Source organism: Mustela lutreola, chromosome 2 (assembly GCF_030435805.1).
Source record: "Mustela lutreola isolate mMusLut2 chromosome 2, mMusLut2.pri, whole genome shotgun sequence".
In the NCBI taxonomy this organism is placed as follows: Eukaryota; Metazoa; Chordata; class Mammalia; order Carnivora; family Mustelidae; genus Mustela; species Mustela lutreola.
The window spans coordinates 106,600,225-106,624,954 of record NC_081291.1 but is presented as its reverse complement, the minus strand read 5'-3'; the positions used below and the strand labels follow the sequence as shown (position 1 = coordinate 106,624,954).

General features: G+C 37.2%; 1 protein-coding gene across 2 annotated transcripts in view; it reads left to right on the top strand.

Annotated features, from left to right (window-relative positions):
* UBXN7 (UBX domain protein 7) overlaps window positions 1-23,154 on the top strand; it is a 60,657-nt gene extending 37,503 nt beyond the window's left edge. For both annotated transcript variants that reach the window (XM_059163013.1, XM_059163014.1), the window contains 6 exons: window positions 2,255-2,401; window positions 4,088-4,178; window positions 4,841-4,968; window positions 14,265-14,658; window positions 14,783-14,862; window positions 16,427-23,154. In XM_059163013.1, the coding sequence (XP_059018996.1) occupies window positions 2,255-2,401; window positions 4,088-4,178; window positions 4,841-4,968; window positions 14,265-14,658; window positions 14,783-14,862; window positions 16,427-16,588 (1,002 nt within the window). In that variant the 3' untranslated portion in view covers window positions 16,589-23,154. The remainder of the gene's footprint in view (window positions 1-2,254; window positions 2,402-4,087; window positions 4,179-4,840; window positions 4,969-14,264; window positions 14,659-14,782; window positions 14,863-16,426) is intronic.
* Window positions 23,155-24,730: the final 1,576 nt, after the last annotated feature.

Here is a 24,730-nt window from a genome sequence, read left to right as displayed (position 1 = left end):
CCCTACCCCCCCGACAATGTGGAACTTGATCCCAGAACCCTGGGATCGTGAACTGAGCCGAAGGCAGACAGTTAACTGATTGAGTCACCCAGGTTTCCCAGATCTTCAGGTGTTTTTGCTGTTAAGAGGTTTTGTCCCCCAATGTGAGCTTCATGAAGGCAGGGATTTTTGTGTTTTGGTAATTGCTGTAAGCCAGCATCTATAACTGTACCTGAAACATGGCAGGTTCTCAGTAAGTAACTGTTGAATGAATGAATCTGATGAATGAAGGCATGAATGCAAGTAAATAGATTTTTTAAACACAGAAAACAAGTGACTTTATCATTTTTGAACTCTGGACTTTATTTTTTAAAATATTTATTTATTTTAGAGAGAGTAGGGAGGGGCAAAGTGGAGGGAGAGAGAAAAGCAGACTCCCTGCTGAGCATGGAGGGCATGCTCATAGGTTTGGGCACTATCTTAGATGTATTTGAGCCACAGTTTTACAGGTGAGCTCCGAGGGTGTCTTCTCCTAGAGTTGGGACGGGGAGCTCCACCTCATGACCCTGAAATCATGACCTGAGCCAAAATCAAGAGTCAGCCGCAAAAAAGTCAGCCACTTAGCCAACTGAGTGTCCTCAGATGCCCCTAAACTCTGAACTTTTATTATTTTTGATTGTACATTTTTTTTCCTTGTCAATGTTGTATTTGAAGCAGATGTAAATTTATCTTGTTATAGGGGTATGTACTCTCCAGTCTGTCTCTCTAGAATGTGTTAATTTTTTCCTTTATTCTTAGATGCTTTTCTTTTCTTTCCTTTTCTTTTTAGAGAGGGAGAGAGAGCACATGGGGGTAGAGCGACAGAGAATCTTAAGCAGGCTCCACATTCAGCGTGGAGCCCAGTGCGGGGCTCAGTCTCATAGCCCTGAGATCATGACCTGAGGCAAAAATTAAGAGTTGGATGCTTAACCCACTGAACCACCCACACATCCCTCAAATACTTTTCTTCAGTTAAGACAGTATACTTACTTAACCACCCATTTATTAAATCTATGTGAATGCTATAGGTATGGAAGTAAGTGGAGCATTATTACTTCTAGGAACAAGGAGTTATTATATTTGTATAATAAAATTCTTATTGTACTATAATTTAAAATAAGGCTTCAACCAGTTAAATACAGCTTCTTGGCTCAGTACATGGATACTTCTTTTTAGAACTTGGGTTTTCACTCGTGGGATCAGCGAATATTAGAAAATTGTTTTTGGGGGATTCATACAAAAAAACAAGTTAACAGTATCTGCAAGATTGTGTAAGCCTTAAAACAGAAGATATTCCTGGCTTTACATCTTATAATACTTCGGAAATGTTTATGTTCTTCAGTGATTAATCTGAGTGAATTGATCCTTAAGATTTTCTCATGTCAAACTGATAGGAAAAGAATATTATTCTAGGACAGAATTATTCAAAACTGTACCTTTCATTTTGGATCTTATGCAGAGGTTTGAGGTACATTTGTCTATTTGCCTTCCTGCTATTCTTTTCCTATTTGGCAGTATTTTATAGGTCTTTGTAGTAATGAGGAACTGTGAAGCAAAAAGTAAGCATTCATGATTGATATTTGTACCATACAGTAGGGAGCCTTGGAGATCATACTGAAATATTCTGTGATGCTGTGATCTCACGTTTTGAAATCCATCTTTAGGAATAACAACTTTAAGAGAAGACACCCTCGGCAGCTCTAATGAAGTGTTTAGGGTGATTCTGTAAGATAGCACATGGCTGATAGTTAGGATGAAAATGTTATTTGAAACTGTGTATGGGAAACACATTTTGAAGTTACGTATACACATGTATGGAAGTATTGAAAAGAAAACAACAAAGTAATACCTACTGCTTACATCTGTTTAAAAGGAGAAATATTTGTGGATAGGGATCAGAAGAGATAATACAATATACTTAGGTGACTTGTCTACCTTGTTTGTGGAATCTTTTTTAGGTAAAGATGTTTAAATGTACTGTAGAAATCTAGTCATTAAATACATAACAGTGTAGAAATGAAAAGCGTTAATTTAAATTTGAAGAACGCTTGAAAATGGAGATAGTATAATTATATACATATATGCAAATTAACGTAAATACCATATAGATACTGAAAACTCTAGATGTTGTACTGAGGAAAAAAATATTTATGAAGACAACTTCTGAATTCTGAAACATATCAGTTACCAAGTAGAAAGTCTTCCTAACAAGTGTTATGTTACTTTATTATTACAGGCCAAAGAGTGTGGCCAGATGCAAAATAAGTGGCTAATGATAAACATTCAAAATGTACAAGACTTTGCATGCCAGTGCCTCAATCGTGATGTATGGAGCAATGAAGCTGTGAAGAATATTATCCGGGAACATTTCATTTTCTGGCAGGTGAGGAGAGTTAATCAAAACTTTTGTGGTATTTTACTTTTATAGTGTGGATGTTGGGGAAGAAGCATTAGGTTATAAAATGGGGAAAAAATTAATAACAGTTAAATTGTGACATGAAAAATTAAAACCACCTATAATGGCTGAAATAGTAAGGGCAAGTGAAAATAAGGGCAGCAATGAAGAACTCCTAAGGAAAGGAGGAAAAAAAGAACCATGCCATGTAAACCATATAATACTCATATCTCAGAAGAGTTTATGTATGTGTATATATGTATATATATTTTAAAAGATTTTATTTATTTATTTGACAGATCACAAGTAGGCAGAGAGGCAGGCACAGAGAGAGAAGGGGAAGCAGGCTCCCTGCTGAGCAGAGAGCCCGATGTGGGGCCCGATCCGAGTACCCTGGGATCATGACCTGAGCCGAAGGCAGAGGTTTTAACCCACCGAACCACCAAGGCTCCCCGAGTTTATATATTTTGAACAAATGTACAACTATACTGTTCAGGAGAAATATAACAGCCACATAAGTAGTTTAAAGTTTTCTAGTAGCCACATTTAAAAAAGGCAAAAGAAATAAGTGGAATTACTTTTAATATATTTTTAAGATTCAATGTTTGTCATACAAAATTAATATTAAAATATTGAAGGTTTTTGTTTGTTGGTGTTTAAGTCTTTAAGATTTGTTGTGTATTTTTAAACTTAGCAGTATCAAACTAGCCACATTTCAGGTACTTCAGTACGGCATGTTCTAGGGGCTACTGTAATTGACAGTGCAGATGGAGAAGTTCTTGGAGTAATGGAAAAACATTGACTAAGGTCTGGATTTTAGCTTGAGTTTAATACTCCCAATATCCTTAGACTTGTCACTTAGGGTCTTCCTGGTTATATTTGCTTTTTATATGAATCATCAGGCTAAAGTTAGATGACCTTGTCCCTGATTTTTTATTTTATGAAAAGTTAACTGAAAATCACAAAGACTTCTGAATGAACATAATTCTTTAACCAATGCAAGTTATGCTATTGTTGTTAATTTGCCTTTTCATGTGTTGTAGGCCCCTAAATTCAGTATGATTTTTCTGAATGGTAACCTTTTATTCAGCATCTGTTAATTGGTTGTCTCTTTGTTTAGCGTTATGCTAGGAACTCAAGCATATAATCTTAATATATTGTGATTTCTTTTTTAAAAGATTTTATTTAATTTATTTATTTGACAGACAGAGATCACAAGTATGCAGAGAGACAGGTGGAGGTGTGGAGGGGAAGCAGGCTCCCTGTTGAGCAGAGAGCCCCATGTGGGGCTCAGTCCCAGGACCCTGAGATCATGACCTGAGCTGAAGGCAGAGGCTTTAACTCACTGAGCCACCCAGGCGCCCCAATATATTGTGATTTATTAAGGTGCATACAGTTGAGAGGAATGACATAGGTAGACAGATAAACAAGAAGAGCAATAAACTGGGAAGGGAGGAAGAACAGATTAATGTTTCTATAAGTTTCCAGAGGGATTGAGGGCAGGAAGTTGAGGGATTCACACCAGATCACTTTCATTTTCTATTTAATTTAGTAAGATTCTAACACATACCAAAGGTGTATTTGGATAATTAATTGCTGTTAGTATATAACAAGGATATAGTTGACACTTAATTTTTAGAAACTGACCTTTTTTTAATACCAATGATTTAACAGGTTTATCATGACAGTGAGGAAGGTCAGAGATACATACAGTTTTATAAGCTGGGGGATTTCCCCTATGTTTCCATCCTGGATCCACGAACAGGTAAGATTTATGTCTGCTTATAGTCTTTAGCCTCTCATTTATCTTTCTTTTTCTCAATAATTGATCTGTAATATTTGACTTGGATCCAGTTTCAGTTATTTGTAATAATTTAGATAAAGGGATTTTATTCATGCCCTTGAGAAATGTTTAAATATCTGTGAAGTATGTGTTTAAGAGTCTGTTTCTGTTAACTTTGGGAGATGGTAGTATTTTATATTTTTGTACAGTTCTGTTCTTTCAAAGAATAGCTTTTTATCTTTCTTGTCCTTTTATAAGGGATCCCCTTAGGTTTTCTATCCTTAAAATATTAAGATTGTTCAATTACTGGGTATAATCCCACCAGAGAAGCAGAGGGTAGAGCTAGTTTTATTATTTTAAGTGAATTTCATATAGATAGTGCTTTGTCTGAATCTCTTCTTAAATGTCAGTTTGTGGTATTAGCAGATAGCGTAGCTCCCCTGCCATGATGGTTGGGAATCTCTTAGGTTGGTTATAATTAATGTATCCTGTAGTTTATGAAGACACAATGTAACTTATGCTGGTGAAGGGTAGAGTGTATGTTCCCATACAGATTTTAATTATACATGTGCCAAAGAAATATTTAATGAGAATGTTCAGAAAGAGTGTTGATTTTATTATATATCCTGGTTTTCAATTTTTAGGTCAGAAGCTAGTAGAGTGGCACCAGTTAGATGTGTCTTCTTTCTTGGATCAAGTGACAGGATTTCTGGGTGAACATGGGCAACTGGATGGACTTTCTAGCAGTCCCCCCAAAAAATGTGCCCGTTCAGTAAGTATGACTGAGAAGTGGTGATGGGCAGTTAAGTGTAATTATATATAAATGTGTTGTGTAAAATGTTTTGAGTAAATGTAATATAAGTTTTGGACAGTTAGTTTGTAGCCATACGGCATCTTAGATACCCTTCTTATATTTGGATAATTTCCCACATAAGAGAGTTCAGTCTTTAAAGTGAAATTATAAGATTCATATTCCCAGTCTCCCTTGCAGTTAGGGTACGGGCATGTGACCTGAGACCTGGATATAAAAGTAAACAATGTGTGTAGCAGCGGACAGGACAACTCCTGTGGCAAGCCCAGTGACAGAGGAGTCCAGTTCTTCAGGGGCAGCACTGCCAGGACTTTTGGTATCCAAGTCTCAGCAGCAGTGGAAATGGTATTTTTCCTAGACTGCACTCATGGTGAAGTAGCTGGGCATTATTATTGATTATATAGCTTTGGGACCTGGCTCTCCAGCCCACCTAGAGATTATTTCTATATTTAATTTCTATAATATGCTATTATGAGGCAGACCTGTTTGATAATTGGAATCAGGATTACTGGCGTGTAAAAGAGCTTCAAAGATATGGGACTCTCCTATTGGTTATAGGAGCTATTTGGGTTTGATGGCAGTGAGAATAAAATTAGTTTCAGAGGATATCACTTTAGCCGTCCATATCATGCAGTTGTACTGTTTCTTAAGTTATGACCTAGAGTAAAGTACCCACAGGCACAAAGTGCTATGAATGCTATGGGTGCTTGCCACGGAGTGGTGTAGAGTTCTTTTTTCCCCCTTAACAGAAGTTTTATTTGGGTAGACATAGTATTGCGGAACTAAAACCTGGTTTCATCTTTATCTATAGATGCAGTATTTGGGGGGTTTTTTGTTTTGTGTTTTGGTTTTGGGGGGATTGCTTTTTCTCATTACTCAGAGAAGTTTTACTTAAGTAAAATTCTTTTTTTAATATATATTTTATTTATTTATTTGAGACAGAGAGAGAGATAGCCAGAGAGGGAATCACAAGCAGAGGGAGTGGGAGGGGGAGAAGCAGACTCCCCACAGAGCAGGGAGCACGATGCAGGGTTCGATCCTATGACCCTGGGATCATGACCTGAGCCAAAGGCAGACACTTAACAACTGAGCCACCCAGGCACCCCTTAAGTAAAATTCCTTTTTAAAGCATAAAAAACTCCAGAGAGTTTTTATAATTGCCTTAAGAGAGTTTCTTATCCTTTGTAGTCGTAAGGCTGACACTTTGAAAAACCAAACCCTGGGCTTGTGAATTGCTGAATTACAACAACGTAAATTGAGTTTACTTCACCAAATCTCTTAAAAAAGTAAGCCTTTTAGTGGGAGAGTGGAACCATAACATTGGACAAATACATAGGGGTGAATCAGGTAACTAGTACCTCAGTCCCCACATCTGAAACTAAATTGAATGATCAACTGTGTGCAAGAGAAACACCAGCAAATAATGTCCTAAACAAGGAAGACATTTGTTTTCTTTTTTGTTTGTTTGTTTTTTAAATATGTATTTTTTTTTTTTTTAAGATTTTATGTATTTATTTGACAGAGAGAAATCACAAGTAGATGGAGAGGCAGGCCGAGAGAGAGAGGGAAGCAGGCTCCCTGCTGAGCAGAGAGCCCGATGTGGGACTCGATCCCAGGACCCTGAGATCATGACCTGAGCCAAAGGCAGCGGCTTAACCCACTGAACCACCCAGGCGCCCCCAGACATTTGTTTTCTTTTTTTTTTTTTTTTTTTTTTAAAGATTTATTTATTTATTTATTTGACAGAGAGAGAGATCACAGTAGGAGAGAGGAAGGGAAGAGATCACAGAGAGAGAGGAAGGGAAGCAGGCCCCCTGCTGAGCAGAGAGCCAGATGTGGGACTCGATCCCAGGACCCTGAGATCATGACCTGAGCCGAAGGCAGCGGCCCAACCCACTGAGCCACCCAGGCGCCCAAGACATTTGTTTTCTTAACACGAAGTTGACATAGGCAGTCCAGGACATGACTCCTATGGATGTCATCAGAGAACTGGGTTCCTCCTCCTGCCCCCATCCCCTCCTTTATTCTTAGTAGTGGCTTTTTGTTTTTATGTTCACAGTATAAATGCTGTGCTCCCAGGCATTATATCCAAGCATGGACAAGGAAGAAGGGGGTAGTGCCTCTATACAAAAGTAAACAGCTACAGATAAGAATTCTGCTTACTTTAGCTGGACACATGTCCTTGCACAAACACAATTGAGGTTCTGTTAAGGAGGCAAAGAAGACTGATGTGAGATAGGAAACTAGTACTGTCCATCATAGTGTCATTCTTTAAAATCAACCTACAATGGTACACAGTGTTATTATCTGTAGTCCATCTAAGCCATTGCATGTCATATGGGCACATGTGTTTGCTTTTGTGGGTGTGATGTTAGCCTTAAGTTTATTTTTATTTTTATTTATTTTTAAGACTTTATTTATTTATTTGACAGAGAGACAGCAAGAGCAGGAACACTAACAGGGGGAATGGAAGAGGGAGAAGCAGGCTTCCCACTGAGCAGGGAGCCCGACACATGGCTCAATCCCAGGACCCCGGGATCATGACCTAAGCTGAAGGCAGATGCTTAACGACTGAGCTGCCCAGGCGCCCCTTAAGTTTATTTTATTTAAAAAAAAGTTATAGGGGCACCTGGGTGGCTCAGTTGGTTAAGCATTGACTCTTGATTTCAGCTCAGGTCATGATCTTGGGATCATGAGATCAAGCCCCACATCTGGCTTTGTGTTCAGCACAGTCTGCCTAGGATTCTTTCTCCCTCCTTTTTTCCCTCCCCCTCTGCTCCTCCCGTGCTTTTGCTCATGTGCTCTCTCTTTCTCTAAAATAAAATAACATCTTAAAAAAAAAAGTTACAGCTTTATGAAGTACAGTTAATGTGCAATAAATAGCATGTTTAAAATTGACAAGTTTTGATTTTTGATATGAGAACCTTTTCATGTGCTTTTATGCTCTCTCTCTTTTGGTAAAGTGTTTACTCAGATCTCTGGCTTATTTTTTTTATTGAGTTGTATATCTCTTATTGAGTTATAAGAGTTCCTTAGGTAATAAGCCTTTGTTGGGTATATGGTCTGCATATATTTTCTCCTAATCTGTTACTTACTCATTTCATAATAGTCTTTTGAAGAGCAAATTTAAAAATTTTCATGAAATCCAGTTTATAAATTTTTATATTTCAGGCTTTTTGTCTCTTATCTAAGAAATCTTTTTTTATTATTTATTTTTATTAACATATAATGTATTATTTGTTTCAGGTGTACAGATCTATGAATCATCAGGCTTATAAATTTCACAAGCACTCACCATAGCACATACCCTCCCCACTGTCCATAACCCAGCTACCCTCTCCCTACCTCTCCAACCCCCAGCAACCCTGTTTGTTTCATGAGATTAAGAGTCTCTTATGGTTTGTCTCCTTCCCGATCCCATCTTGTTTCATTTCCACCCCCATCCCCCACGATCCCCCGCCCTGCCTCTCCAGTTCTCCATATCAGAGAGATCATATGATAATTGTGTGGACTCTTTTCGATTGATTCACCTTTCTTTACACAAATATTTTCTGTCTTAATGATTACTGTAGCTTTTTAAGTCTTGAAATTGCATGGTATAAATTTTTCAACTTTACAGTTGAACTTTACAACTTTACAACTTTTAACTTTACAGTCTTTACAGTTGTTTATTTTAGGTCCTTTATGTTTCCATACAAGTTTTTTTGGTTTTTTCTTTTCTTTTTTTTTTTTTTTTTAATTTTTAACATGGGAAGGATCTATAAGCTTTATTTACTTACTTACTTGTTTTTAAGTTGACTTATTTATTTTAGTAATCTCTGCACTCGCTGTGGGGCTCAGACTCACAACCCTGAGATCAAGAGCGGCATGCTTTTCTGACAAAGCACCCCAAGAACCACATAAGTTTTAGAATAAGTTTGTCACTTTCCACAAGGAAAGCTTCTGGGATTTTGACTGGATTTACATTGGCTTTATGGATCATTTTGGAGAAAATTGACATCATAACAATACTGAGTATTCAAATCCATGATCTCTGTATTTGTCTTAAATTTCTCTCAGCACTGTTCTACAGTTTTTGTATATTGCTGTTGTAGCCTGCAGCCTTGCTAAATTTATTTATTAGTTCTAGTAACTTTTTTGTAGATCCCTTAGGATATTCTGTGTAGATGGTTGTGTTGTCAGCATATGAAGACTTCGTCTATTTCTTCCTTTCCATTCTCTATACCTTTTTCTTAGGTAGGACCTCTAGTACAAAGTTAAATAGAGGTAGTGAGATTAGACTTCCTTGATTTGCATCTGGTAGTGGGGTGAAAATATTCACTCTCTCACGATTAACTTTGATGTTAGCTGTTTCTTATATAGTTTATCAGGTTGAGGGAAGTTTCCTTCTCTTTCTAGTTTACTGAGTTTTTATCTTGAGGAAATTTTGTCAGAAGATTTTTTTATATCTGTTCAGATGTACATTGGTTTTCTTTTTTATTGAATTCTGTTGGTTGACTTTTTTTTTTTTTTTTTTTTTTTTAAAGATTTTATTTATTTATTTGACAGAGAGAAATCACAAGTAGATGGAGAGGCAGGCAGAGAGAGAGAGAGAGAGGGAAGCAGGCTCTCTGCTGAGCAGAGAGCCCGATGTGGGACTCGATCCCAGGACTCTGAGATCATGACCTGAGCCGAAGGCAGGGGCTTAACCCACTGAGCCACCCAGGCGCCCCTGTTGGTTGACTTTTTAATGTTAAACCAAACTTGCATTCCTGGGCTAAAACCCATTTGGTTATCAGTACATTACTTCCTTATGTGTTGTTGGGTTTGATTTGCTAAAATTCTGTCAAGAATTCTTGGGTCTGTGTTCATGAGGGATATTGGTTTGTAGTTTCTTGGTCTTCTGTTTTGTCTTCCTCATAATATCTTTGACTGGTTTTGGTATAAGGTTAATGCTCGCCTCACAATGAATTGGGAAGTGTTTCTTTCACTTCTGTTTTCAGGAAGAGTTTGTATAAAATTGATATATTATATTGATATATTATTTCTTTTTTTTTTTTTTTTTAAGATTTTATTTGAGAGAGAGAGAGAGGTCACAAGCAGGGGAAAAGGGGAGAGGGAGAACTAGACTCCCTGGTGAGCAGGAAGCCCAGTGTGGGACTTGATCTCAAGACCCTCGGGATCTTGACCTGAACCAATGGCAGAGTCTTAACTGACTGAGCCACCCACGCGCCCTGAATCTATAGTTTAAAACTCCCCAAAAAGAAAGCTCTAGGTCCATTCCCGGGATCAAGTTCCACATAGGGCTCCCTGCTCAGTGGGGAGTCTGCTTCTCCCTCTTCTTTGCCTGCTGCTCCCCCTGCGTATGTTCTTTCTCTATGTCAAATAAATAAATAAAATCTTTAAAAACAATAAAGAAATAAACTACAGATTCAGTTTTTTTTTTTAAAGATTTTGTTTATTTATTTGACAGATCATAAGCAGAGAGGCAGGCTTAGAGAGAAGGGGGGAAGCAGGCTCCCTGCTGAGCAGAGAGCCCCATGTGGGGCTCGATCCCAGGATCCTGAGATCATGACCTGAGTTGAAGGCAAAGACTTAACCTACTGAACCCCGCCCCCCAGGCACCCTACAGACTCAATTTAATTAATGGATAAAGAACTACTCAGTTATCGCTTTCTTTCTTTTTTTAATAATAGAAAGTTTGATTACTACACACAGAGTTGGTAGGATACAATAATTTGCTATAAGATATTTACCACATCTTTATTTCATGGAAATAAATTTTTATAACAGTGATAATATGTATTGTCTTATTTCATTTTCTTCAGAATGGTCACTAGTTTTCATGTTCTTGTGACATTGAAGGTCTTTAGCAGATGAAAGTATTGTTTAAAATTTTAAAACAGTTTCAGAATTACAGAAGGATGCAATTATGGTACAAAGCAGTTCTGAACCATTTAAGATTAAATTATCCATTTCTTTCTTTCTTTCTTTCTTTCTTTTTTTTTTTTTTAAAGATTTATTTATTTGGGAGAGAGCTGGAGAATGTGGGGGCATGGGAGGTGACGAGGGAGAGGAAGAGAATTTCAAGCAGACTGCACTGAGGGCAGAACCTCATGAGGGGCTTAATCACATGACGCTGAGATCATGACCCAAGTTGAAACAAGTCAGAGTCAGACACACAACCCACTGTACCACCCAAGCAATCTCATTTATTCTTTAATGAGCTTTAATAGGTTTTGTCTTTCTGTGGGTTTATCCCTTTTACTGTAGAGGTTGACTGTATTGATATAAGGTTGTTCATTTTATTTCCTTGTTATTCCTTCAATGAATACAGTATTTGTAGTGGTTGTTATTAATCCTTAATAATCCTATTAATCCTGTTATTGGTAATTGGTAGTTTCTTTTTTTTCCTGACAGTTTGGCTAGAGGCTTATCAGGTTTACATATTTTAAACAACCAGATTTTGGGTTTAATGATTTTTCTTCTGTTTTCTAGGTCATTGATTTCTTGCTTTCTCTTTTAACATCTGTGTAGTTTGGGTTTAATTTAATTTTCTTTTTCTGTGTGAGTACTTTTTTTTACTTAAGATGTGAAACTTAGTCATTAATTTCAGGCTTTTTTATTACATGTGTTGAATTTTATAATTTCTCTGTAAGTGCTTTCTCAGCTCCATAACACATTTTTTTTTTTCCTAGCTGCAAGGGAAACTGATAAATGGAATTTTTTGGCTGGACATGTTTTCTTTTATAGACACGATTAGGATTCTGTTAAGTAAGAAATCAGGGGAGAATGGATATTGGTTAGGAAGCTAGTAGTGTCTACCATGAAAACAGTCTTTAAAATCAAGTTACATGATGTGCACTATCATTATTGTAAACCTACAATCCGCCTAAAACCCATAGCAGGTCATGTGGGCATTTTACTTGCCCCTATTTTGGTGGTAGATTAGCCTTAAGTTTTTGTTTTTGTTTTTTAAGATTTTATTTATTTATTTATTTGGCAGAGATCGCAAGTAGACAGAGAAGCGGTCTCCCTGCTGAGCAGAGAGCCTGATGTGGGGCTTGATCCCAGGACCCTAGGATCATGACCTGAGCAGAAGGCAGAGGTTTAACCCACTTATGTGCCCCAAAGATTTTATTGATTTATTGACAGACAGAGATCACAATTAGGCCCTGGGATCATGACCTGAGCCGAAGGCAGAGGCTTTAACCCACTGAGCCACTCAGGCATCCCTAGCCTTAAGTTTATTTAACATTTTTTTCTTAAACTTTTTGCTTTATGATTAGCAGATAGTAAAGGTCGAATTGAGGTTCCTTTAGTTTTTTGTTAGTGACCCATACATTTTTTTTTACCTTTTCATTGTGGAAAATTTTCACCATATTCAAAAAAGTAGAAGGAATTTATTGAGCCTCTATGTATCCATTAACTAATGGATAATGCATGTGGCCAGTCTTGATTTATACCTCATCCTAGTCACGTTATTTTGAAACAAATCTCAGAATTCATTTTTTTATTCATTAAATCTTTAAAAGGTAGAGACTCTTGGGGCACCTGGGTTACTCAGTCAGTTAAGTGTCTGTCTTCTTTCAGCTCAGATCATGATGTCAAGGTTGTGAGATTGAGGCCCGTGTAGGCTCTGCACTGAGTGAGGGGTCTGCTTGAGATTCTCTCCTTATTGAGCCCTGCATCAGGCTCCCTGCTCTCTGGGGAGTCTCTTTCTCCCTTTCCCTCTGTCTGCCACTCCCCTGCTTGTGCTCTTTCCCTCTCTCTATGAAGTAAATGAATAAAACCTTAAAAAAAGAAAAACCAAAAATAGACTCTTTATTTTTTTAAAGCTCAGTCACAGTACCAGTAACACACCCTTTAAAAATTAACAGCAGTTCCTTACTATCATGAGATGTATAGTGTTCAACTTTTTTTTTTTTTAAGATTTTATTTATTTATTTGACAGAGAGAAATCACAAGTAGATGGAGAGGCAGGCAGAGAGAGAGAGAGGGAAGCAGGCTCCCCGCTGAGCAGAGAGCCCGATGCGGGACTCGATCCCAGGACCCTGAGATCACGACCTGAGCTGAAGGCAGCGGCTCAACCCACTGAGCCACCCAGGCACCCACAACTTTTGATTACCTTACAAAGTTTTCTTAAAATAATTTGAGTTGGGATCAAAATAAGTTCCATTGAGACAACCCATATTTTGTGACTCAGTCAGTTTACTGATATTTGTGACAAATATACCTGGGGGAAAACTGTTAAAATTTGCAATTCTTGTGATCACAGTGAAACCCTTCATTGTAATTAAGCTTAGGAAAACCTGGTTGTTGGTTTTTCCCATTCATTATATGCTGTTTTGTTTGGTTTGAATGTTAGAGATCTGTTAGATTTTTTGCAAAATGATGATTACTGAGTTTTATTGGTATCTTTCTTTGTGTCAAAGCAGTGCTAGTTGAAGAATAGTAATGAGAAAAGTAGACATCCTTTTCTACGTTGAGTCATTTTAAAAACTAGTGTTTTGGCTTTATATTTAAAACCTCATTGAGGGGCACCTGGGTGGCTCAGTGGGTTAAAGCCTCTGCCTTTGACTCAGGTCATGATCTCGGGAACATGATCCCTGGGATCAAGTCCCACATCTGGCTCTCTGCTCAGCAGGGAGCTTGCTTCCCCCTCTCTCTGCCTGCTTCTCTACCTACTTGTGATCTCTTTCTCTCTGTCAAATAAAATCTTTAAAACCTTAAATCTTATATTTTTCTGGGTTGGGAATAAACTGTTTTCTTGATTCTATTCATTTTGATATAAAGGAAACCTGTGCTTACAACACACAATATGCCATGTGGTAGGATGAGTTTATTTTTGTTTTTAAAATAATACATTATATTACATTATACATTATAATACATTACATTATAATACAATACAACTTGGCTGTGTAAGGTAAAGTTGTTGCACTCAAATAGCTTAAAATTTAGTAAAGAGATACATTCAGCAGAGAGTAATATTGTCTAGCTGACTCTTATATTTCTTTTTTTTGTTAAGATTTTTTTCTTAAGATTTTATTTATTTGAGAGAGAGAGAAGGAGTGGAGAGAGGGAGAAGCAGGCTCCCTGCTCAGCAGGGAGCCAAATGGGGGTCATGACCTGAGCCAAAGGCAGACACTTAACCAACTGAGCCACCCAGGCGCCTTAACTGTTAAATTTCTTATGGCCTGTTTGACTTTACCTATTTTTTTGGTTTAACTGTTTTCTTTTTCTTTCCACCCATGTTTTATGACTGTATCTCTTAGGAGAGCCTTATAGATGCAAGTGAAGACAGCCAGCTAGAAGCTGCCATCAGAGCCTCCTTGCAAGAAACACACTTTGATTCAACACAGACAAAACAGGATAGCCGCTCAGATGAAGAATCTGAATCTGAACTTTTTTCTGGCAGTGAGGAGTTCATATCCGTTTGTGGCTCTGATGAAGAAGAGGAGATAGAGAATCTTGCCAAGTCCAGAAAATCTCCCCACAAAGATTTGGGGCATAGAAAAGAGGAGAATAGAAGGCCTCTGACTGAACCCCCAGCCAGAACTGAGCCTGGAGCAGCCACAAACCACCAAGGATTGCCAGCCGTGGATTCAGAAATACTGGAAATGTCACCTGAAAAACCAGATGGAATAGTGGAGGGCATAGATGTAAATGGTGAGTTATATTCTAGACCTGCTTTACTTAAAACTTGGATGTTACTGAAGGAGTTTATTTACTTAAGTTAGTCTTCTGTCTTAAGTTCTTACTATCTTTTTCCTTTTTTTAACCCTTCCTTTAGGACCAAAAGCACAGCTAATGTTGCGGTATCCAGATGGAAAAAGGGAACAGATCACTCTTCCAGAGCAAGCTAAACTGTTGGTAAGTATATCCAGTTGGAGGTGTTTACTCGAAGCAGAGAAAGTAATTAATTGGCATGATTGGCTTTATGATTCTTTGAAATAGATGGTATTAAGTCTGGCCTCTAACTGGAAACTTCAACTGTGGTGAATCTTTGGATTACTTTATTTCCTTCTTAAATTATCTTAGGCAAGTCACATAGGGTTTGTTCAGTCAAGATTTTCTATTTCATGGCTGCATGGGATAGAAACCCAACGAAATTATACCCGGAAAGAGGGAACTGGGTTACTTGAAGATTACAGTGGGGTTCCTGGGTGTACTAGTAGCTGAACCTGCAAAGTGGTTAAGAATCAAAATTGTTTTTCTGTGTGTTTCCCTCATGGGGCCTGTTTTGTTTCCCTTTTGTGATATTCTGCTTCACACCATTCTTTTCTCTATATACTGGGGTTTTTGTTTAACTCTCGACTTGTACATGGTTCATCATAGTGATGCTGAGGGCCTTTTCATCTAAAGTCCAAAGCTAATGGGCTTTCCTCTGTTTCTGACTCCTGGAAAAGAGAATGGGTCTGACTAGCTTGCCTAAGCCTGTGGGTGAATCCCCCTTGGGTTAGGTGTCCATACCTAGCCACTTGCTATGGCTGGAGATAATCAATCTGATTATTCAAGACTGTATGACTAAAGTAGAAGGTTCTGGTCACTGGTGCTGATACCCAGAACTGTCTTCCTGGCCTAGTATTTGGGTGGGAATGGGAGATGAGATTGTGGATAGAACAAGTCTAGATTACTTCTTTGAGAAGTTTGGTTGTAAAGCTAGAGGGGGAGAATGGACAATAATCAGAGGGGAAAAAAATAATTGAAGGAGAGACTGAGCATGATAGTTAAGTCTGATGGGAAGCATCTATTGAGTGAAATATTGAAGGTACCTATAAAAGGGGATATCGTAGTGGCACATTTTCTGAGAAGGCTAGAAGGGATTTAGTATACAGGTGGCATGAATGTTTGTAGGTAGACTGAAGGACATATCTTTGATAAAAAAGAAAAATATTGTTAAAATGTTTAGAAAGAGGACAGTAATTTTACAAATAGAAATTGAGTTTATTTGGGAGACAAACACAGTCCTGTATATTTCAGTATCACTTAATGGCCCTAAATTATTAGATACAGTTTTATTATCTACCCATCCAGAGTTATATTGGCTCTTCTACAGAGTAAGGTTTGGTTATGTGAAAGCATAACTTAAACTTGGGGTATCTGGGTGGCTCAGTCAATTAAGCATCTGCCTTCAGCTCAGGTCATGATCCTCAGAGTTCTGGGATTGAACCCCACATCAGGCTCCCTACTCAGTGGGGAGTTAATTCTCCCTCTCCCACTGCCCCTCCCCTAGCTTGTGCTGTCTCTCTTGCTCATTCTCTCTCAAATAAATAAATAAAATCTTAAAAAAAAAAAAACTTAATATCTTATATGATGGAAATGAATATAAAATACTTAATGCTTTAAAATATTCTTTTTTTTTTTTTTTTTGCTTTAATATATTCTTTCTTTTTATTTCCATCTAACAGCTTTGTCTTTCTCTTATTTTTCATAGGCTTTGGTGAAGCATGTCCAGTCCAAAGGATACCCAAATGAACGTTTTGAACTTCTCACCAACTTCCCTCGAAGGAAACTCTCTCATCTGGACTATGACATTACATTACAGGAGGCAGGCCTTTGTCCTCAAGAGACTGTCTTTGTACAGGAAAGAAATTAACATCATGGCCTGACCTCTCTCAGCTTACCCCTTTTTTCCCTTTCCTGTGAGATACCGTGTCACTAAGTATGCATTTTGGCTCATAGGACCATAGAGCCAAAGTTGGGCAAGCAAGTCACCTGCCTTCTCTTTTATTTCTTGCTCTCTCCTACGTTCAGTCTCTTTTCCCTCCTTCCCCCACCTTTTCAGTCCTCTTCTGTTTTCTTCTTTTTCCTACTATTCTTTCTTTCTTACCTAATCTGGTGACCAAATGGAAGTGTAAGGATTAGACCTCCTAGTACTGGCAGCAGGAAATGTGTGTTCCAATAAGTGGTCTCTTGCACGGCACTTTTTTGGGATCAAACGATGATGTTACTCCTCAGACTCCTTTGGTAAAGGAATGGCTAGATTCAGAATAAGAACAACCTCCCTTTTTTGTAAGCCCCATTTTTGGTAGGGAAAAGAAATTCTATAACACATGTTTTGTTTTGTTGTTCATGTAAGAAATATCACGTGACAAAAATATCTAGGTCTGTTTACATGGAAAAAGCATCCCTTATAATTATTGCTCATCGTACTTAAAATTTTTTTCAATGGATTCCCATGTTCCCAGCTAGAATTATTTCCATGGTATGTGTTATTGGCAGAATGGGTGTTAAGTGTAGAGTGAGTAGTGTGGGGTGGCTTTCAGTATCCTAGCCTGAAACAGCTTTCTTCATTATTACTTTATAAACTCTATTGATCCTGCTAGTCCTGAAATGGACATTTAGTGAGGCTATTGTGGTGATTGGGATAGGAAGGTATTTGCTGTTTTTGCCAGTACAGCATATTAGTTCCTTTGGCCCTTCCATTGTTTGGGTCCACAGGTGATCTATGGGAAGGCAGCTGTTCAATAATCATGCAGTACAATGGCTTGTAGTTGTAACCACTGTGGTTACTGATTGTCCTATGTGTTTTAAGGCATACTTATGTATGTCCTGGGGGGAAAAAAGAAGAAGATGCAGCTGAGAGTTGCTAACCATGTTCCTACGGTTAGAAAGAATGATTCATTTTTTTACCCCTGGTTGGAATAGTTTCTAAAAGGCTCTGGTGAGTGAATGAACTTAATTCCTCTACTGTTTTCTTGCAAAAGATATCAAAACTGAAAGCCTCTGTAAGGGGAAGACTAAATTCAGTTTATAAAACAACATTTAGTAAGGGAGGTAGAAAAGATTATCAGCAATCTTCAGATGATAATGGGCTTTTTCTGCCAACAAAGCCACAAACAAAATGTAGTTGGTGAAAGCTTTTTTCAGTATTATTTAGAAGAAGCCATCCTGAATCTATATAATACTGTTTGACTTATCACCTTCACTGTATGCCCAATTCTTGTTTCGAGCTTTAAATAGAGTCCTCTGAAGGGGTAGTAATGATCCTGGTGGCAAAAATCAGAACTTTAACCTTGTGATATAGAATGGGCCTATTTTGTCAGTTGGGGATTTGGATCAGTTGATTCTTCTACTTGAGGAGCATAAATTGCTATTGCTCAGAGACCTTTATGTTCCCATCTACTTTAAGATCATTCTCTTGGCAACTAGGGGATTTAAAAAAAAAGATGGTTATGTGTTCCTAGTACACAATTAGAGAATATGGTTCTAATGGTTGGATTTAGAGGGACCCTTCCTAAAGAATTTTTTCCTCAAGGAAATCATGGAAAATTCTGTTTATTCTTCAGTGAGTCCTTTTGAATTAATGTTTTTACATTTTTTTCTAAGTCTGTGTAAGTGCTTATGTATAAGTATATAATTGTATAAATATTTATAAATATATTTATATAATTACAATTTCATTTATACCTTGAGTCAAAGTTCTCTCTTTAGATTGGTGACTGAATAATACCATTTTGGTGTTTTTTCATAGGCTCTCGAGTAACTAGCAGCTTCTGATTTATTGAGGAAACATGGTTTTCATGTTAATTCCTCAATTGTATCTCTGAACTTGGATAATATACTTGCTATCTGAGGAATAGAGCTTATAAACTAGCAAAGGTGCAGTAGAGGGTTAAAAAACTGTTGGTAGTAGACAAGGTCAAAAATCTAAAATTTCAGGGAGGCACAGGGTAAGAACTGAGGGTATGCCCAGCTTTGGTGCTCTGATGGCACCTATCTCCACTCTCAGCAGAGTCACAGCTAAAGCCCAAATCTGTCAAAAATGTGAAGTCAAGAATTTTCCCTGTGGGACTCTTTCATTCTTTCACTTACCAACTTCTCTTTATAAAACATATCTCAAGAACCTGAGACATGTTCATTGATGATAGGATGTAGTTCTACCTTTTTGATGTCAGCCGTGGCATATCCATTTCTGAGAAACCAAAGTGACTTTTTCAACTTGGATTACTGTGAGATGACCAAGTATATATAAAATGATTTAAGTAAGCATATCAAAGACTTAGGGCATGAGATACTGATCCAACTTAGATACAGCTGGTGTGTTTAGAGTACAAGATGTAGAGGATTTTATTTTATTTTGAGGCAGAAGTGTAATTATCCTGGGCTTGCTATCGAGGCCTGTGGGGGAGGGATTACGGATTGTACACGGGAAGAGTAAATACGGAGAATTGCTTCACTCATGAACTTAATTCACTAAAGAAGTAAGCTTCCTCCAGTTTGTCATATTTTCTCTGCAAATTCCTCTGCTCTGTGGAGGAGAGATTTTAAATGAGCTAGTAAGACTGGTTAAAAATAGTCATTCCTTGTAGTTATTGGAAACAGCTGGAAAGAAAAGGTAGGGAGGAAAAGGACAAGATAGACTATGAGAGTGACAAACAAATACAGGGAGATGGAATGAAAACTAGCAGGGGAAAAAAGTGATAGAAAACACGTTTTGAATTTGATTTAGAAAAGAACCAGAGAAGAGAGGGAACAGCCAAATGGTGAAAGAATGGGGAACTAATTTTGAGTAACTAGCATGTGCTAGGTATTTCCTGTACATTTTTTCCTTTAATCTTCCAAAGAACTCTGCAAAATGTAAATTCTATATTCTCCCCATTTTGTAGGTAGGACAAAATTAAAGTTTAGAGAACCTGTTCAGGATGTCACAGCTAGTAATTTGCAAAATCAAAATTGGGATCCAGAGTCCATGCTTTTTTCACTCCCTTGCTGTTGTCTCCTACAAGGGAATCAGTTTACCCAAAAGGTTATCTTCCTGTTATTTGGCTCTGTAAATTATAATTTGTTTTCGTTTCCTTAAGGCTTGTGGGATTTGTGCTATATCTATAAATCCTTATTTACACCACTGTTTTGAGGGACTGATTATTGCTTTTTTAAAAAATGATGCACTGATGAAAATGTGAAAGAGAAATATGTGGCATTATTTGCCAAGAATAAATGGAAAGGATAAAAAATAATTTTATCTTTTTTTAACCATTTTTGGGAAAAGATATAGTTATCTTGTCTTTGTCCCACCCATACCAGATTGTTGAACTCTCTGTGTGTATGTTTTTAGATCTCCTATAACATTTTACTTCCTCGACTCTAGAAAGTCGACGAGTATATATTGAGTCCCTTAATCAAGGTTGGAAATATATGAAGTCTAATACCTGATTTCTTCTGTTTTGTCCAGTTGGAAAGATAGACTACACATGAGATAATCGAAGAACATGTAAATGCTTACCTTTCTGGTGCTGAACTATAAATTAAAATAAAAGTTTAGAAAGGGGAAAGACTTGTGTAGGCTTTCATTAGGCAAGCCCACTAAATAAATAAATAAATAAATAAATAAATAAATAGAAAACTGAAAAGTGGCACAAACACTGTAGCTCAAAGTTTTTGACTTACCTGTATTCATTCTTCAGTTCCACCTTTTGTAACTACTAGACTTGGGGCATGATGTTTATCAGTAAGGTTACACCCAGCACCCAAGTAGGGAAGGATTATTGATCCTAGGACTAAGATTTAGCTAGCAAGGATCTCACTTGGACACTTAGGAAGATACCAGAGGAAGCTACTAGCAAGTGGAAAGTGAAGGAAAGATTTAATTTCTCTCCCCAGGTACAAATCAGATGTATAAAGGGGCATTATATGTAGGTATAAGTACTCTTGGGTAACAGCTCTGCTAGTAATAGAGAATTGGGCTAGATCAATAGTTCTCAGTCTTTTCAAGTAAAAGGGATTAAAATATTAAAATTTGGCAAGAGTAAGGAGTTGTGGTTAAATATTAATAACATTAAGTCCATAGATGAAGAAAATATAGATGTGCATATGGAATTGCAGACCCTTTGCAAAAACTCTAGGAACCCACAGATTGTAGACCACCAAATTAGATTATCTTTGAAGTCCTTTCCACTCTAAAATTTTATTCTTCTAGTTTCTCCTCTTTATATTATCCCTAGGCTAATTAAAAATTTTCTTGTTAATCGGTTCCTGTGCTTTTTAATCTGTGTCCACATTTTATTTGCCCAGTAACTTAATCTAAGCTCACTGTGATAACTAAAATCTCCAAAAAGGAGAGTATAATAGTTCTAGATCTAGTAATGATCTTTTAAATACAGTTCATTAATTTTAAAAACTTCATGCTGTGTTTCTCCCATCCAAGTACTAACCAGGCTCGACCCTGCTTAGCTTCCGAGATCAGATGAGATTGGGCGCGTTAAGGGTGGTATGGCCGTAGAACATGCTTTGTTTCTAATCGGTGTTAAGTATAACTAAAATGTAATCAATGAGAACCAAGTATTTCATTGACACCAGAGTTAAATTTTATTTTTACCTGTGTGCTTAAACAAAGCACTTTATTGGCTGAGCAATTGTTAGGAAATTGATTTATAGAAGTTGTAGAATTCACACTTGGTTTTGGCAGAAACAACTTTTTTCAAGATTCAGTTAAGCTGACTTTCAAAAATACTACTTCTTTCCCGAGTGTATCTCCATTATGTCATTCATATTCTCTCTCTCTCTCTCTGGCCTTCTTTCACTTAACTACTTAATAGTAAATCATAGGATACAGGTTGATGAAAAAGTGATGCCTTGTGTAAAACTAAATGAGGGTAGGAAGAACCAACCCTTCTGATGAACATGGCAGTTTTCCAATATTACAAGCCTTGATGAAAAGGCTACTTAAAGACAGCTGTGTCCTATGAATATTCAACTTCATTGATTTGCCTTGCTTTGACTTGGAACTTGGTATTGCATTGTACACAGTTTAGAGTAGTGGCGAGAATATTCTTCCGTGCAGAAAATAACCAACAGAACACCACAGCACTATCTTGATCTCCTGTTCTATAGAAATTTAGTAGTTCAGTGATGGTTATTTTGGTCTTTGACTCAACTGTGTACCAACACTGCTAAAGAGACCGCTTAGAATCAAGAATATTTTTTATAGAGATTACGATACCCCTTGATAGTTTTCCCATAAAATGAACTTGTGATTAAATTATCGGATGTGATGATGAGACCATTAATTAGAAAATCTTTCCATCCTACTTTCTCTCTTACTTTGCCACTCTCTATTCTTAATTCTTTTGGACATTCATTCACTGAATATTGGTCATGATTTTTAATGAAATTAGCTATGTTTAAGAAATTCCATTGCTAAGTTTGAATATTTAACATTTAAAAATTTTTTCATTAGTATATAAGAGAACAATTTGAAGCAATGTTTTTATAGCTCATTTGCTCTCTCTACCTAAAAATTCTTTTACTCTGAATACAGACTTGCTAGCACCGTGATACCCCTTCCCTTTCTTTGGCCTGCAGAATGCTGTTGAACTATGTAGAATCTCAGTCATTCTCATAAACATAATTGTTGGTTCAAGCCTTTCTTTGCCATATGGTCTCCAAGTAGAGTTGGCCAATCCAATATGAACTACTTCAATAAAATGATTTAACATTTCTGAAAAGTATTTTCAAGAGATGGCCAGATTTACTTGGATTAGAGATACAAATACCAATGGTAGTATTTTGCCCAAGAACAGTCCCACATTAATCTCTAAATACAGGAGGTTGCCTTGTTGTACTTAACTCACTGGCCACAAACAGCAAATTTTTGTGGTTTGCTTATTGATATTTCCTATATAGAGATCAAAATGCCCTGAGATTTTATATCCCTTACAGGGTCACTTAAGTTTCCAAATAGGATGAATAGTCCGGCTACATGGGACTGAACATTAAAATTTTATCTGTATCAAAGCAAGTCTAATTGGGCTACCATGAATCATTCATTTATAAGATGTGGTAAATAAAATGGGAAGCATTTCAAATCACTGGATAATTCTGACCTGGAATTATTTTCCTTTTCTTAAAATTGTTTTTATTTGCTTTTTGCATGGACTCAGTATGAGTATCTTAACTAAAAAGGGAGAGATTCTTGATCTGGAGCTATTTCCTGCTTTATTTTTTTCCTTTTGTCAAACTTGCTGGCTTTAGAAGAGTACAGGTCACTAGGGTCTATTTCAAATTAGTGACGTTGGAATGCTGATGCTCAGTTGGGTATCTTAATGTTTTCAACAAAGTGGATTGATAGTATGTTTTTCAGATTCCTATGTTCTTAATAATGGAAAATATCAATAAATTAAATGGTGTGATTTAAAATATTAAATTAGTTTTTTACCCTAATCATATATGTTCTCAACAATAACTTTCTGATGATTTATTGCCCTGTAAGTTAAACCTCACATAAAGTTAATCATTGTCACCAGAAAATCCCCTTTTACCTGCTAATTGGAATGAAAGTAGTATGTGACCTTCATATTCTAGTTAATGAGTGTAGCAAGCTTGTACTGAGGACTGTTTATCTTACACATTTTGGGACTTGGGCCTTGTTACTTTTCTCATGTTTGTCCCTTCAGTTTTGGAAAGGCTTTTTAAAACTTGCTGGGAAACAGACAGTAAAGCTATGATATAATCCTCTAGTCTTAGATATAGAGAAGTGAGTACCAGCTGATGCTAACATGATACTTAGACTTTGAGGGGCTCTCATCCAAGCTTTGGCATGAATCTGTTAGATACAATTTTTTTACTCCTTTAAAAACTCTTTTCTAGAACAGTTTTCCTTTCGATTGTTAACAACTTCTAAGCATCTGGTGTCTTTTTTTTTTTTTTTTTTTTTTTTTTTTTTGCCCTTTAAGAAAAGTCCTTTTTCGAGTAGGTATTGATTGTTCCATGGATACTCTCAGGAGTGTTTGTAGGCTCTGTGCATGCTTTGTACGAGTTCAGTTTGAATAATGCATTTTGAATCACATGGGATGTCCCGATTCTGGCATGTCCTCACTAATTGTGTTTTTTAAACATTTTTCATGTCATTTTCCAAACCTCACTTGCCATCTTATTCAGAGAGGTTAATCAAGGAATGAAATTTGTTTGGGGAATAGGGATGGGGGTGGGTTGGGGACTCGAGTGAAGTCAGCTTGGGGTGTTTGCTTTAAAGTGTTTCACAAGCAGTTCCTAACAGTATTTAGAGATTCCCTGGGAATCCTTATTCTGGACAAAGTGGTGGTCTTAGTGAGATTTGCATTTTTAATGCAGGACAGGCTCAAGATCTAATCTGTAGTGTAATTTTGTTATTGAATCCAAGAAGATAATGGACAGAGACAGTGCTCCTATTGTAGTGTTTCTAGCAAGCTCCCTAAAATGCACATATAGTTCTCAGTTTTCTGGGATTTTAATCCCATGGTGCTAGGAGATAATTGTTTCTGCAGCTCTTCTCAAAAGTGGGAAGAAGGGTTTGGGACCAGTGAGCAAGGGGCAACTGGATCATCGCTAAATTCTTTTGTTCATAACACACTAGAGACCCTCCTGTATATCTAGTAAGTGATAATTAAGGTGCTAGGGAAAGCCTTATATTCGAAGACAAATGGAGGCAGTAGAAAATCTAAACTTGGAGAGGAGAAGAACATGCCGTTAGATAAAGCAGAGCTGTAACTGCTGGCTAAGACTCAATGGAACTTCCACTTGCTCTAAAACCAGGGAAATCTTAGATAACTGGGTGTGGTATATCTATAGGTACACATACTCTATAGGTAAATATTTCTAAAAAGAGGGTCTTTCAGTTGATGATCCTCTGGTTTTGGCTGTACCAAATTGTGAATATTCTTGCTGTGTTGTACCCAGTTGCTTTATATTGGTACTGCAACTTGAATGGGGGGTGGGGTGGGGCATTTGGGGTGGGGGAGGGAAGGGAATGGGATAAGTC